The 17456-nt window shown below is 43.3% G+C and overlaps 1 protein-coding gene across 1 annotated transcript in view; it reads right to left on the minus strand.

Annotated features, from left to right (window-relative positions):
* MRPS11 (mitochondrial ribosomal protein S11) overlaps nt 1–17456 on the minus strand; it is a 48768-nt gene that overhangs the window by 14533 nt on the left and 16779 nt on the right. Inside the window, exons 3-4 of the mRNA XM_083184201.1 lie at nt 17082–17180; nt 5664–5793 (exon numbers count right to left, since the gene is read on the minus strand). Coding sequence (XP_083040327.1) covers nt 5664–5793; nt 17082–17180 — 229 coding nt within the window. The remainder of the gene's footprint in view (nt 1–5663; nt 5794–17081; nt 17181–17456) is intronic.

A 17456-nucleotide genomic window follows, 5' to 3' on the forward strand; every position in this document is an offset into this window, starting at 1 on the left:
CAGACTTCCTATTGAAATTGGAACAGGTGGGACAACTACCCGAGGGGACCATTCTATGGGTATTGGATATTACAAGCCTTTACACCAGCATTCCTCACGAGGTTGGAATACGTGCCATGAGAGAATTTCTCACTAGGGAAGGACTACAGTCATTCAATATCGATCTATTCATAGTTCTGTCTAACTCTCAAACAGAATGCCTTTTTATTTCGATAATGGGTTCTACTTGCAACTAAACGGTTGCTCGATGGGGAGCAACATTTCACCATCGTTTGCAAACACATATATGGTCGCAGAGGAGCAATCTATGTTTTTTGGCAATCACGAAACGACGGCTAACATCAAACTGTTCACCAGATTTATTGATGACTTGTTCATCATATGGACAGGGAGCAAACAAGCCTTACTAGATCTCTTTCAACAGATTAACGAAAGACCCTCACCAATCAAAGTTACACACCAACATTCCGCCGGAGTGCCCGGGCCGTCACATCGCTGAAGGGGGCTTGCCCGGCCATGGCTACGTCCCGGCAGCTCAGTGACGTAGTCATGGCCGGGGAAGCCCCCTTCAGCGATGCGGCGGCCAGGGCACGCCCCCCATTTGCGATGCGGCGGCCCGGGCACGCCTCCTTTGGTGATGCGGCGGCCCGGCACGCCCCCTGTAGTGACGCGGCGGCCCGGGCACGCCCCCTGTAGTGACGCGGCGGCCCGGGCACGCCCCCTGTAGTGACGCGGCGGCCCGGGCACGCCCCCTGTAGTGACGTCGGCGGCCCGGGCACGCCCCCTCTAGTGACGTCGGCGTGCCCGGTCCGCCCCTCCAGCGCCCTGCCTCATTTGGTTCCTAGAAGGAACACTAGTATTCATTAATTTTCATTGTTATTAAATAATTACATTTTTTAATCGAATATAATTGGCACAAAATACTTACCGATTGTGTTATAACTGTTTTTAAGAATCTAGCGCGGTGTACACCCCTCTTTTGTTCTTTCCCCAACCTAAGGGTGTGACAACCTTTTTCAGTACACTGCAGCTTGGCATACCAACCCATTGTTTTGTGCCTCTATCCTGATAACTCGTTATCATAACACCCCAACAGACAGGAATACCCTGCTGAGATATAATAGCCACCATCCGGGGGCCTTTAAAACGTGGACTACCGAGATCACAAATGATCCGGGCAGCACGCATCACCAGCGATGTCAGGAAGCATCCCCAGGAACTGGACAAAATGGTGTGTATATTTTCTGAGAGGGGGTATGAGATCACAGAAAAAAACAAAAAGCTGAAGTTCCCCGTTCTGAACTTATGACTCCCAAAAAGAAAGTCCAGGATTCTATCATTCCTTGCACATCGCATTTGAACACCTCCAGTCCAGTGCTAACAAGAGCCTCAAAATAGGGCTATGGCCCATCATCACCACCAAAAGGGAGTTACCGGGTCTTAAAAATTCAAGACCCATGATGTGCTACTCGCGAGGAAAAAACATCAAGAGCCACGTTGTACACACTGACATCTCAGACTTCAACGATTCCACGCACAAAACCAGCTTCCTATATTGCCCCCCAGGTTGTTACAAGTGCCCTAAATGTACTATGCTCACATGATAACGGGTAGCACATTTCAAGACTCAGCTAGACAGAACAAATTTTCCATCACACAAATATTAAATTGACTGTCCACCTATGTGGTATATTACATCACGTGCCTATGCCAGCTACTGTATGTCGGCAAGACGAAGTGTTCTGCGCGGGAAAGAATGGCACAGCACCGGTCGGCAATTAAAATTGCACTGAGCAGGAAGGTCTCAGACCAACCCATAGCCGGGCACTTCGGCGAGAGGGGGCATAAACTATCAGACTTGAAGCATATGATCATTGATCAAATTCCAACATCAAGACAAGGCGGGGATCGAGCAGGGGCTCTCCTGCGCAGAGAAAAAAAAAGAGGATCCATCTCTTGGGCTCAAGCAAGCCACAAGGACTGAATGACAGACTCCCCCTGAACATTTTTATTTAAACCAGGACACCAGATAGAACCTTGATCGTACCTAACGTTGCCATAGTCCAGGCAGTTGCCACAATAATAGTCGTGTAGGCAGCGCCCGTTCTTACCAGCCCCTACCAGCTACACCACCCATAGAATAGGCTGGTGTGCATCCCTATCTTTCCACATACTGGAGGCACCCGACCCCCTGCAACATCCAGGGAAACCTATTCCACCCTCATCTACCGGGAACATGAAACCAGCTGCTCCATCTAGGGAAACCTATTCCCCCTTGTCCCACAGATGACCAAATCATAATGGTGCTCCATCATCTAGTTAAAAATTGAGCCATTAATCTGTGGCCCTTATAGAAATCCATGGCTCCCAAGGATCCCTTGCATTCATACACTTGTCTCATGTATTTTTGCCCTATATGCGCATTATGATTATTATGTATTGGAGGGGATTGAAATCTCTGTGATTTTAGGCCGAAATCCTGGGATTGGCTACCCTAGTGACAGATGCTCAGTTAGTTTAGTAATACCACTCAGGTGCATGAAAGGGAGGGGTAATAGTGGGAAACAAAAAAAAAAAAAAAACACGTGGTTTCCCTCCAGTACACTGAATGGTATTAGAAACCAGTCTTAAAAACTACATGATAATAGAATTAAGACATATTGGTTACATATATTTGCACAAATGTATGATTTAAGCCCCCAAGCAAGACTTCTCTGTATATTGGGGGCCCCTATTGCAATATCCCCCAAAAAGTCAGCATAAGCCCAAAGCAGAACACCAGCTAAAACATTAAAGTGTTAATAATTGTAAGTGATAGGAAGCCAGAGCGGGTATGGGTCATTAGGTTGACATAAATTAGGCTGACTGACACCTGTTTGAGGCCGACATGGTCAAAAGATCGACACAAGCATTAGGTCGACATACATAACGTTGACATGTTTTGTTTTTCCGTTGTAGCCGCAAGTTGTTATGGACATCCATAACAATGCAGCGCTTTGCTCGACTTGCACACTATTATATCCTCAATCTATGCCGACTTAGATAGTAAAGAATGAAAAACCACCTGTTTTTAAAAATAAAAAAACAGGAAAAATGCATGTCGACCTAATATAGGTGGTGCTGACCCAGTGTCGGTCAACCTTTAGTGGTCAACCTAATGACCATATCCCATCAGAGCTATATACAAAAATTGATACAGAAATAATGAATGTAGTTAACATAAAGAAATAGTGTTAGTGAAGAGATCAGTGGGTGTCACAATGTAATAGTGTGCCACCTCAGATCCATGCCCCCCCCCCCCCCTAGTATACAGCCACTCTTTCTAATTTTTTTCAGTAAAAGAAGAATATTAACCTGGTTTTGCATTTTTCAATTCTGAAATCTACCGGCTTAATTAACAAAATCACACCAGTTTCTGGAAATCACACCCTATTATACATTCCCCATAGTTGCTAGGTTTGAAACAGCAGTTGGCTCTGCCTTAAAAAAAAAAAAAAATCGGTAGGTTGCTTAAGGTGCCCACAGACGCTACAATTGTACTGTGCTATGCGTTTTTGACTGTACAATGGTTCTATACAATTTTTCTTCCAGCTTGCTATGAGATGTGCACTTGGATGCATGTGATGAACCCATGTTTGTAATGTTAAATTTCAGATGTAGTCTAAAAAGTATGTGCAGCACGTACTTTTTTAGACATACAATATCGGGCTCCCGGGAACGCGCATCGCATCGCACAAGCCCATAAACACCATCCAATAATTGTACATAAGTTGCAATTTGTGCTTAAAAAGTACAAAACGCATTCGATAATTGATGCGTCTGTGGGCACCTTGAAGGTTGCTTACAGTATTCAAGATCCTACAGGCAATTTAATTTATTAACATTTAGTTATGTACTACAGTGTTAGCACATTCCTGTGCATTATATACAACATGAATGCTGTACAGTACAGTACAGTACTAGGAGGAACATAAATTCTCAAATATGATTTATGATCTAAAAAACAATTACCGTATATACTCGAGTATAAGCCGACTTTTTCAGCACATTTTTTATGCTGAAAAAGCACCTCCTCGGCTTATACTCGGGTGTATACGGTAGTTTGTATGAAATCAGTGCTGCCGTGCCGGGGTTAGAGCCTGCAAGTGTAATTAGTCTCTCCTGCCCTCTCACAGCTCGGTGCGTGCGCCAGGAAGGAGTGCGGGGAGCGGGGCAGGAAATAAAGACACAGCCGCCTGCTTACACGTAGGGAGGAGGAAGAAGCAGCTGCTTCTGCAGATTCTGACAGTGTAGGTGAGCCTGAATTAGCGGTGCCGGAGCTCGAGACTTATACTCGAGTATATACGGTATATCAATTCATTTCTGCTAATGCTATACTATACTACAACCATCGTACCTTTTCCACGTTGGTTTCATTTTTATGTGTTATGTGTCACATGAGATTAGATTTATGACATATTACAACTTGGCAAAGACTGGTAATTATGTTAACATTAGTAAGCCTGCTCGAGGCAAACTCTTTTGAAAGATAGTCTGCTAATTTCTGTGTTTGTGCACGTGAGAGAAAGAGATGTAGTTTCACTCTCTGCCAGCAGATGGCAGTGTTTCTGAGACTCACGGACACTAGCCATCTACAGATGGAGCACCTCTCAGTCAGCGCTGAGAATTGCCAGATTCCATTAGCTGGCGATCGCCGGCAGAGAGGCACTCCATCTGACGGGGATGCACAAGCGTCCCCGTCAACATGGCGGTGGGGAGCACTGTCCCTGCCCGTCTCTGCTTCAGGGAGATGAGCAGGGATCAGGGGGAGCTGGGGGCATTGGGGGAGCTGCAAGCGTCTCGTGTGCCCTCTTCCGGTGGCTGGCGATTCAATCGTTAATAAGCAAAATAATTAAAAACCTAAGACCCTACTATCTGTATTTTTTTTTTTAACCAGACCAAAGTTTACTATTTTAATAGCTTATTTTAATTAGTAAGTGTTCTTATTTTAATTAGTAGTAGTATTAACACTATCTCTCCCAATTCTAATGGGAACACAGAACATACAATGAGTCTATAATTATGCAAAGGAATGATTGAAATAAATGACAAATGTAGCCACTGACATACTGGTCATATTTAGACAAGAAATATATTAATGATCTTCGCCCGCACAGGACACACCTCTAGTCATGGTCATTTTTTATTTATAATCCGGTGACTATAATAGAATTTAAAGACTTTCTGAGGCTTTGACATGGGTAGTATGAATTAATTTCAGTAACAATAAGTACAGAGGTCAGAAAGGCCTTTTGTGTAATAGTGCACATAAAACTCTGATGGGCTTATCATTTCACAGGCTTGTCCTAATTAGTTTTATTTTGTGAAGTGAAACATTGTGACCTGCCTGTGTAGCTAATCACGCTGACAAATCTCGGTGGGAGGAAAGCAAACACAATCTGGACTAGGAGGATTTCACGTCCGGCAATCTTTGGTGGGGGCTGACACCTAGTGGCAGTAGCAGTCACTACTACAAGTCTTATTTGTAAGCACTACAGAACAATAAGGAAAAAATGGACAGAATCTCACATTTCACAGTGTCAAAACCAAATCAGATTCTACCAAAAGAGTCGCTCATTATTACAAAACAAAACATTTCCCCTTTCACACATTTTGTCACTTACAGTTGCTGCAGAGATCCCGGCTGTCTGAGCTGCCACAGAAGAGTTCTTCTTGGAATTTCGGAAGCCCTCTGTGCCGCAGGACGTTCGTGCTATAAACTTGTTATCAAACTGTGTGACCTGGATGTGAGTGCTGCAACACATAAGACACAAATCTGCATTACTACTGGGAGCATTCACTACTACTAGTTAATGTGCACACTACTACATTACCAAAGTATAATTCACCTTCTGTGTATGCTAAAATGCCCTTACCTGTGTTGTGATCATCAAACCTTGTTAATTTTTAACTATATGAACCATTTATTTCTCAGACTACCATTAATTTGTTATGCACCATTACACTGAACTCCATGGAGAAGGAATAGGATTGTTATATATAATTTGATGGACAATAAGAACCACTTAGCCCAGTGGTTCCCAAACTTTTTTGCATCACGGCACACTAGATTATCAGAATATTTGTTAGGGCACCCCTAGGTGCAAAGTTTGGTACCGAAAATTTCAGAAAACAATATAAAATGAAATAAGTTGTGCTTATATGTCATCCTTAGGTCCAGTTATGTGGTGAGGGACAGAATTCACTTGTTTATCCACATATTTAAAAACTGGAAGCCACAAACACTGATTTTGCATATTACATTGACCATAAATAATTTCAATCGGTTCTGGACAACCAAACCGAGGCACCCCTGCAAGTGCTCCAAGGCACACCAGGGAGCCTAGGCGCACAGTTTGGGAACCACTGACTTAGCCTATCTAGTCTACCTTAGTTCTTAGCGTGCCAGTAAGCAATGGGCACTTAATGGATCAATTCAACTGTTAAGGCTCCACGCTTATCGCGCCCAAATGTACCAGGTTTGGACAATATTAAATGAAATAAGTTGTGCTTATATGTCATCCTTAGGTCCAGTTATGTGGTGAGGGACAGAATTCACTTGTTTATCCACATATTTAAAAACTGGAAGCCACAAACACTGATTTTGCATATTACATTGACCATAAATAATTTCAATCGGTTCTGGACAACCAAACCGAGGCACCCCTGCAAGTGCTCCAAGGCACACCAGGGAGCCTAGGCGCACAGTTTGGGAACCACTGACTTAGCCTATCTAGTCTACCTTAGTTCTTAGCGTGCCAGTAAGCAATGGGCACTTAATGGATCAATTCAACTGTTAAGGCTCCACGCTTATCGCGCCCAAATGTACCAGGTTTGGACAATATTAAATGAAATAAGTTGTGCTTATATGTCATCCTTAGGTCCAGTTATGTGGTGAGGGACAGAATTCACTTGTTTATCCACATATTTAAAAACTGGAAGCCACAAGCACTGATTTTGCATATTACATTGACCATAAATAATTTCAATCGGTTCTGGACAACCAAACCGAGGCACCCCTGCAAGTGCTCCAAGGCACACCAGGGAGCCTAGGCGCACAGTTTGGGAACTACTGACTTAGCCTATCTAGTATACCCTAGTTCTTAGCGTGCCAGTAAGCAATGGGCACTTAATGGATCAATTCAACTGTTAAGGCTCCACGCTTATCGCGCCCAAATGTACCAGGTTTGGACAATATTAAATGAAATAAGTTGTGCTTATATGTCATCCTTAGGTCCAGTTATGTGGTGAGGGACAGAATTCACTTGTTTCACCACATATTTAAAAACTGGAAGCCACAAGCACTGATTTTGCATATTACATTGACCATAAATAATTTCAATCGGTTCTGGACAACCAAACCGAGGCACCCCTGCAAGTGCTCCAAGGCACACCAGGGAGCCTAGGCGCACAGTTTGGGAACCACTGACTTAGCCTATCTAGTATACCCTAGTTCTTAGCGTGCCAGTAAGCAATGGGCACTTAATGGATCAATTCAACTGTTAAGGCTCCACGCTTATCGCGCCCAAATGTACCAGGTTTGGACAAGTGGCTAAAACCATCCAAAGTAGTGGTTAGTGCACAGAAAAAGCAGCTTGGGTGCCAACTTTTATGGAATTCTGCTGGCCACTGCTGGAGGATGCAAGCAAAAATCATGCTGATGTAACAGTTGCCCCTGCTAATGGGTGGACTAGCCTGATTTACAGTAGACTGCCATTTTAATTGAAAAATACTCTCTCACATCCAATGTGTAGATGTTGCCAGCGTAATAGGGTAAAGTAACAAACTGACTAAGAACTGTTGTGATATTACATATCATGGCAGGCTATTAGCTACGGTCTACATGGGCAATGGCATGCTAGAATCTTCAGAAATACAGGTGTCAAAGCACCTTTGACTTCTAGAACATGTACAGGTTGAGTATCACTTATCCAAATTATTCCAAAAACCAGTCTCCAAAATGTACTTTTTTTTTTGTTGTTGTTAAAAACCTACTGGGTACATCTGTAACTGGCACTACTGGGGGAATGATATGTAACTGGCACTAAATATGTGCAAGATAATGGTTGCTTGGAATTCAAATGCAGGATCTGAGATTTCAAACCTTGTTCCATGCACAAATAAATTGTACTTGTGTGTTTTTCATGTGCTTGATGTGTTTATACAACATAAACGCAAGATACCTAATTGAAATATAAAAATATTCAAAATACGGAATAATCCGCTAACCAAAAGCCTGCTGGTCCTGAGCATCATGGATAAGGGATACTCAAAATGTAGTTACATACTAGTACCTACATTAGACCTACACAATCAATGATTGTAATATTAAAAAAGTCGTTAAATGAAACACTACTATCTATTATTCCCCTACAGCAGCGGTGGCCAACCCGCAGCTCGCGAGCCGCATGCGGCTCGCCTGTCACGAAGCTGCGGCTCCCGAGATCACTCCCCCACCATACAGGGACTGTGTCTGTCAGCAGCTCCCTGCGCACACCGCCCTCTGTCCTCACCCCAGATTCCCTTAAACCCCCCGATCCTTGTAGCCCTCGCCGCTACCTGTTGTCGCGGTACAGTTTCCAAATCAACCAGCATGCTGCGTCCTGTGCGGCGTGACGTCACGGCGCCTCAGACTCCACGCCGCCATGTTAAGTTGGGCTGTGTTCTCCCTACTATAACTGAGGGTAATTACACGCGCACTGGCCTGGCAGCAGAGAGGGAAATGCTGACTGTGCTGGTGGGGAATGTCAACGTAGTGATGTGAGAAAGAACTATCTGGCCACTAAGGTCAGATATGCTAGTCGGGATCTGATGGAGTTTCAGAAGTTCCAGGTAAATTCTAAAAAAGGAGAAGCGAGATCCACCATGTTATAAATTAATTTATAAAGATAGTCCAATAATAAATATATATATATAGATATATATCTATATATATATATATATCTATATATATATATATATATATATATATATCTATATATATATATATATATATATATATATATATATATATATATAGATATATATTGGGATATTGGGTTGCATAGATAGATAGCATATTTGGCAGGACAACTCAAATGGAGGGAGCGCCGGACATATAAAAAGTGGCCATTTTTGCATAGTATCGGCTCTTTGTCTTACCATAAAAAATGTTTGGGCTCATTGCCTCTGATTGGTTGGCCACCCCTGCCCTACAGTATATCATAGGTATTTTTTAGTACTTCAATTCAATTACAATTATTATATTATATATTCTGATGAGGTTAGGACTTCAGGGGCAGCAAGAGAGACAACTCCTGAAGGAGATACCTTAAGATGTGTCTAGGTCTATCTCGGATTCCTATCTTCAGCTGGCCTGCTGCAATCAATTCTGCATACCCCATGTGTACTCTACTTGGAACTGCCAGCCACCAATCTGCCTCTTCAGATATTACATAACTCAAATCCCTGCTGCATCATCAGCTGGCCATACATTAAAACCACCTACATTCAATGCAGATCATATGATCGATCGTATGTGCTAAAAACACATATGATCCGCTTCCGACCGCAAGCCATCACAACTAATCACATGTGCAGCACATAAGATCGTAGGTGCGACCTCTCGAGCCGCGAGACTACGCATCGTCATTGTACAGAAATACCTCATAAAGTGCACACAATCGATCACAAAAGCCGTCAAAATTGTGCATTCAAGCCTAGAATCTTTCTGATATGTGGCCATCTTTAGTGTGCATCGTCAAAAAGCAGATATTTGTAACCTGGAGCTGGAATTCCCAAAGTGAAAAGGGTATTCTCAAGATTTGATTGACAGAACTTTCAGTCAGTATAAATAGATCACGAACCACAATCAAATTTGCCATCTTTACTAACTGGAGAATTTACGGTCAGACTGAACACAGCATTGGTCTCCGCAGACCGTATCTATCCGTAGGACACATTAGTGTACTAGTGGGAGGGAGAAGTGATTTATTCTCTAAACACCAGTTAACCGATAGGCCATTTATGAATTTAATTACCTCTACATGAGTGAAATATAAATAAGGTACTAAATAGCGGTATTAAAAAGAGAAAACAAAATCACTGAGCGCTGTAGGAATACTAGACAGAACACAATAAAATAAGTCGGTGGAACAATGTTTTACTTTGGAGAATTACATTGTTTTCTTGTACACTTCAATTAAACACTTTAGTTATTCCAGCAGACAGCTCACACTGTGCCACATGCAGGGAGGCAGAGAGTTCCTTATTCCGTTCCAGCGTGGCAGTCAGGATTACATAGCAGGACGTGGCAAGACAGATGTATTACAGACACTTGCAATTCTAACAGTATTGATTTCTGTACATTAGGCATCTTTCACTTAACTGTCACTCAGTGCTGTGGCTCAGATGGATTAACCCTGGAGTGGCTAATGGCTGAGGTGGCATCTCTTTGTGCCCATACCATCTTACCAGGACTATGGGAGCGGCACATATAATGTGCAGGCATGATGGGTGCAGCTTTATTCTGCTGCACGCAGACATTTTATGTGCTGTGCAACACAGATCTGACCCTAAAAGCCATTCATATTTCGTAACACAGAATTATGGCTTCTACATGTCCTATTTTCTCCTCAGGGAGATTTTTTTATTTTTTTTTACCTCAGCGTGAGATATCCCAGACTCCTTTTGTAACTCAATGCAATTAGTGAGAACAGTGTATAATAAGTGTTATATTGCTGCATGTGGTACTCAAAAGGGTGTTAATAATTGAGTGAGAATCTTCATTCAGCAAACACAGAAAACAACATTTTCTGGTCTAAAACAACTTTTACTTAAATGCAACAAGATTTCTGGCTAACTTCATCCTCTACATCAGAGCAATGTACTTCTATTTACTTATGGTGCACAGACATAAAAGTTGCTCTCTGCAAACAGTTGTAGTCAATTCCGAGTTGTGTTGAACCCCCGGGACACTACACAAATCCATAGCCTTAGGCACATATTCAATTCAGATGCATAGCAGTCTGCTCTCCTCTACCCTGATCACTGCTTCCCACGCTGAAGTTCAAGATTTTGCCAGTGTTGCACTCTTCAGTGGAATGCGCTCCCTGCTCCATTAGACTCTTCCCTACCCTGCAAAGCTTCAAATGGGCACTGAAACCACACTTATTCATCAAACCTTACCCATCCCCTGCAAAATCTACTCCTGAGGCTGCGCTCCAACCCGCGGCCTAAAGGCCCATTCACACCGGGCGACTTTGAGCTGAAAGTCACTCAAAACAGCAGGTTTGAGCGGCTTTCAGCTCAAAGCCGCCCAGTGTGTATGGCCCGGCGATGAGCGCTGCTGCGCGCTCCAGCAATATTGCCGGAAAGACGCTTTCAGGACGGCCTTGCATAGCGCTCCGCTATGCAAGGCCGTCCTCCCCCCTCCGTCGGCGCGGGGCAGTGGGAAAGCCGCTCGATGTGTATACACTGAGTGGCTTTCCCCGCAGCGATGAACGCTATCATCGCTGTCCATACACAGTGTATGGACCTTAAATACCTTTACCATGCCTGCTTTGCTTACAATCCTGCCTTCAGGCCCCCTCCCAGTTGCTTGCACCTCATGATATCTGTCAGTCACTCCTTCCCACTAGATTGTTAGCTCCCCAGAGCAGGGCCCTCTTCCTTCTTGTTGTCAAAGTCCTCTTCTCACATTTCACTTACAGCTCTCTCCTGCTACTTACATCTTTAGTGTGTATTGAATTGTCTCTTTCTTACCTATATTCCATTTTATTATTTACTGTAATGTTTAGTTCTGTCTCCCTGTACTGTTCTATTGTATACCTCGTACGGTGCAAAACACATGGCACTTTATACATAAAATGTAATAATATAGGGACACAGTTAATTTTTTTTGAGTTATGTATTTATTCCAAGCAACAAATGAAACGTCAAACCCAACTCCTTGGTTATACATTATTATTCCAACCACCTTATGTAGAAGGCACCAACTTTGTTTCCATTTTTTTAACCTCTTATTGTTTGTGCTGAATCCAGCACATTCCCTGGTCATTATCAGGCTATACAATTAAAGCCCATTCTTTTCGGGAGAAAAACGTCCCGCTGTCAGATCCAAGATAAGCACCTGTTCCCATGAGTTATTGTGGCTCCGGGGGTTGCTTATAGTAGATTACACTGCATAATATTACCTTAGAAGTGCCAGATATCAGTATGTTGGTGGGAGACATGGGGCTCCAGCTGGACAGTAGGGCACGGTATCAGGGAGGCAGCAGAGGGGGCATACACTGACAGACTTGGATGCATTGCTGCTGACTGAACAATCCTCCCCCTTTCCCATCAAGGGGGCAGGCTAGGCCAATGATGTGAAATGCATAGGGAGAGCCCAGGGGTGCCAAGCACATTCTGGGAACTCACCTGCTACTGCTGTCTCAAACCCTTCTGATCCCCTTATTTCTTTATTAAAGCATTTTAGCTGTCATCCTAAGTCACCCCTTTTTGCCCTAGCGTACTAACTTTATTTTGTCACTCTTGTCTGCCTCAGTGCAGATTGTAAATGCTTCTCCCTCATGACCTCTTTTTCTCCTCAGTTTTGTCATTATCTCGCCCAATGCTTGTACTAAACCTGAACCTTCTGCAATGATCAACTAGGGTACATCTTACTGCCAATGCTGACTGCAAACGCACATCTGTTTGGAAATTATCTTGCTTGGTTGTATTGAAATGTTATACACTTCATCTGAATAAAAACCACAGACACATTTACTATGGACATGTCCCGTGTATACTATAACAGCAGCCAAACACGCACACGCACCTTTGATCATCCCATCATTCGAGAAGATGTTATTTCTTTTACTTTTGCTCACTAAAATTGCCAGGGTAGATGATAGCTACAAATGGGAAGGCAAAAGGTACTTACTGGACCTGAATTGCTTGATTCTCGAGCAGGGCAGACGCCTGGAGTAGAGCGTTGTAAATCGAGATGTCTCTAGACTCGACCACTGTCCCTGGAACCGGGCTCCTTTGGTCACCACTCCGCAGCCTGAGGCTGACATCCTTTGTCAGAGTCCATGACTGAATACCGAAGTAACGCCCTTCCATCAGATTCAGTAAATGAAGCCACCACAGCAATGAGATCCTTGTTTAAGGTGATTAACCAATTATCTTGTGCATATGAAGGTGTAAAGCCGGACCATTTGCTTAGAAGGTCTAGCTGGAATGTTCGTGCGTGAAACCTTCCATATTGAATTGCCTTGTACGAGGCCACCATTTTCACAGGAATGAACTGAGATTTTGGCTGGTTTTAAAACCAAAAGGACCGTGGCTTGAATCGTGTTTGCCTTGTCTTCCGGAAGGTACACTTTCTGGGACACTGTATCCAAGAACATGCCCAAAAAGAGAAGCTTCTGTCATGGTTCCAGATTGGACTTTTTTAGATTCAGTAACCAACCGTGGCGGGTGAGTGGGTCTGACTTAAGACGCTGGGCTCCAATAGTTTGCTTTACAGTGCTTTTATTGGAAGGTCGTCCAAATATGGACCAACATTCACCCCCAGAATCCTCAGCTGGAGCATCATTTCTGCCATGACTTTTGAAAACAGCCTTGGTGCTGTGGAAGTTCCAAATGGCAGAGCAGGTAAGTGGTGGTGCTTGCTGAGAATCGTAAAACGCACATAAGCCTGGTGAGGAGGCCAGATAGGAACATGAAGGTATGCATCCTTGATATCCAGGGATACCAGGAATTCATTTTCCTCAAAATTTGAAATCAATGCCCATAAGGACATTTTGAATTTGAATGTCCTTAGGTAATGGTTTAAGGATCGTAGATTCAGGATAGGTCTGAGCGACCCATTCGGTTTTGGCACCACGAACAAGTTGGAATAATAATCCTTGTTCCTTAGATGAGCAGGAACAGGGATTATCGCTCACATAGTTTCTAGATCAGGCTTTCCCAACCACGGTCCTCAAGGCAGACCAACAGTGCAGGTTTTGTAGATATTCAGGCTTCAGCACAGGTGACTTCATTAGTAACTGAGGGATTCTGATTAAACCATCTGTGCTGAAGCCTGGATATCACTAAAACCTGTACTGTTGGTGTGCCTTGAGGACCGTGGTTGGAAAAGCCTGTTCTAGATGCTGAATGGCTTCCAGCAGATTGTTGCAAGAATCATCTGAAACTGGTAAATTTGATTTAAGAATCTAGGAGGAGGTGGAAGCAGAAAATCTATTTTGTAGCTCTGAGAGATTAGATCGATTACCCAAGGGTCCTGACAGAACTCGTTACAGAGATGAAGGAAATGCCAGAGACAAGTCCCCACTGGGAGATCCCCTAGGGATAACAGAGAATTTTCATGCGGAAGGTTTTGCAGGAGCTGAGCTAGCGGCCTGCTCTTGAAAGGTAGAGGCGATTGGCTTTCGTAATTTTCCATGGAAGCCTCTTGCTGCATTTGAGGCACTTCTTGCTTATCCCTGAAATCTGGCGTCCCGAAAGGATTGCAAGGAAGGGCCTGTATACGTTTCTCTCGCACGTAGTATAGCAGAAGGAAGATAAGCTGATTTGCCAGCAGTAGCCTGTGATATACACTTATTAAGTTCCTTGCCAAATAGTGTTTCGTCCGTAAAGGGTAACCCCTCCACTCTTCTGTTAGACTCAGGATCTGCCGCCCATTGGCATAGCCATAGAGTCCTGCGGGCTGAGACCGCCATCATAGAGGTAAGGCCAGAAATAATTCCAATCTCTTTAAGAGCTTCACAAAGGAAGACTGCAGATTCCTGTATATGACTTAAAGTCTCGACCTGTGGAGTCTCCTAGCGCAAAGTAGACTGAGCAATAGTTGCCCACTGACTAATAGCTCTGGTAATCCAGCAGCCAGCTATGACAGACCTCTGTGTTGCCCCTGCTGCCACATAAATTGCTTTCAAGCTTACGGTCTACCGGATCTTCAAGGGATACAGCTCCCGGTACCGGGAGAACAATTTCTTAGACGTTCTAGATACAGGGGTATCCACAACCGGAGGATTTTCCCAAATCTAACAATCTTTTGAAGGAAATGGAAAAATAGATAAAAATCTCTTAGGTAAATGAAACTTCTTTTCCGGTTGAGCCAAAGCTCCCTTACATATCCGGTCAAGCTCCCTTGACACCAGAAAAATTGCTGAGGACTGTTTAACGGAAAAGAACGTCCTCGTCAGGAATTTTCAGGACGTCTCTTATAGTAAATATATGCCCTGAGGAAGGGATTAATCAACTTTTCCTCCAAAAAAAAATCAACCTCCCCTCCTCCATAAATTCACCCGCTTTAGGGTCATCCTGAAGAATGGAGGGAAGAGGCCGCTTCTGAGGGGCCAATCTAGGAGGCTGACTAGATGGCCTATAAGCTTCAGATTTCCAGGCCACCAGGTCAAATACTGACCTTTTAAGGTCCTATCTTTCCCGCTTAGCTACCACTAATTCGGTGGAGAAAGAGGAATTCATGTCTTAATAGACCCTGGCCATGCAGGCTGCTGCATGTTGCTGCTGTGAGATGACTGAATACACAGGTCACACAAAAATGTGCCCTCAGTAGGAGAAAACTTTGTGCGACAAGACTGGCAAGTAGTCTCTTTTCCTGTAATACTGTACAATCCGAAAATATACAGAGAACAAAGAATCTCAGAAATAGCACCCGGCCCCTACCCTCCCCCCCCCCCCCACCACCACCACCACCACCACCACCCCCACCCCCACCACTTACTGACAAGCGAGGGGCAGGGAGAGAGGGAGAAACCAGCACATGTCGCCTTAACTGTGTGAAAATAGCACACAGGCAACACAGGACCTTTTTATAATATGGCAGATCCCAGTGGTGCAGGCAGAGAGATGTATCCGGCCCTGATGCACTTTTTTCTAAACTGGCTGTGGGAGGGGGTAAAGAGGGGAGGAGCCAGCACACAGGGAATTGAAGTTTTAGTGCACCGGCTACTCTGGGACCCCATCTATACCTCACTGTTCTCATACATTCCCAGTATACCCCATGAATGAATGTTTGCTATGTGTTTGTTATAAGGCTGTTTTTATTGTTAAACATAAAATACTTAAATGTTTATAGCAGCTGCCTTTGCCTGGGGCAAGTAGTTACTTCCTTGTTCTATTTCATGCTGTTTGTGGAAGATGAAGAAGCTCTGTCCTATCCCACCAACCTGGGATGAGTAACCCAGTAGAAGAGCGGTTTAAAACATGGGTGCGTTAAATTTCTATTAAAATATCGTTTTCAAAAGCAACTTTTTGGGAATAGTGTAGATTACAGGTTTACATATTTCAGCACAAATTCCCAGCTATTAACCTTTAATTTGCTACAGCCATGAATTCAAATCATAACTTAGATCTTCATCTATGCTCCACTTGATGACCATGATGCATGCTGATTGTTCACATTATCCCTTTAGACTCCATAGGTTTATGGCTAATGCCCTTTATATTAAGTGAAACAACTTACAGTTCCCACATAAATGTGAAAAAAAAGGTATTACGTTGACAATCTATACACTACATCTACTTATTACAATCAATACATTGTCATTGCTAATTGGATAACAAATAATTCAGATAGTACAACATAGTATTAGTGACATCCAGGTAACCCTCAAAAGTAGGAAAAAAGGGGGGTTTGAGCAGCGCTGGGCTTCACTGAAAGAACCACTGGTACCAAATAAAATCAACAATTTATTGAGTAACAAATATTAATAACATATATGTAAAAATGTAAATAAAATTGAAGAAGAAGATTAAAAATATTTTTGAGACTGCTGGTCAATGTTGCAACTTTTCAATCCTGCATGCTTTGTGCCCAATTAATACCAATAGAGATTGGAGATCCCAGAGGCCTAATTAGAGACCAATTAATAAATTGTTGATTTTATTTGGTACGAGTGGTTCTTTCAGTGAAGCCCAGCGCTGCTTAAACCCCCCTTTTTTTCTACTTTTGATACTCACAGAGGGCTCCCACAATTCTCTCCTGAGCAGCAGCTAAAGACAGCGCCTATAGATACGTATTGTATCCTTTTATCAAGGTGACTCACTTGTTATATGTTGCTTTTATATGAACGATTGGCACTTCCTCAAATTTCTGTCCACCCCATTGTAATGAGCTGGGTTCATCAGGCATTGGTGGAAATAGGCTGAAAGAGGAAAGAGGTATCTTCAGTTACACAGAAAACCTTACAATTTATCTTAAATATATGGATAGAGAGTGTATTATATGAATGGCACAATTAAGGATCTGTCCTAAATGGTAATTCTGCTATTCCTGTGCAGCCACAGCGCACCTCTCTAGCACATCTATGGAGCCAGCAAAATCATCATACCGGTCAAAGTGAAAGAATCCATCCCATCTTCAACATTGGTACTTGTGTAGTTTCACGGCACCAGCATGGCGCCGTGCGTCTAAGTCCCCT

Source organism: Crinia signifera, chromosome 4, assembly GCF_055691185.1.
Source record: "Crinia signifera chromosome 4, ASM5569118v1, whole genome shotgun sequence".
Classification (NCBI taxonomy): Eukaryota; Metazoa; Chordata; class Amphibia; order Anura; family Myobatrachidae; genus Crinia; species Crinia signifera.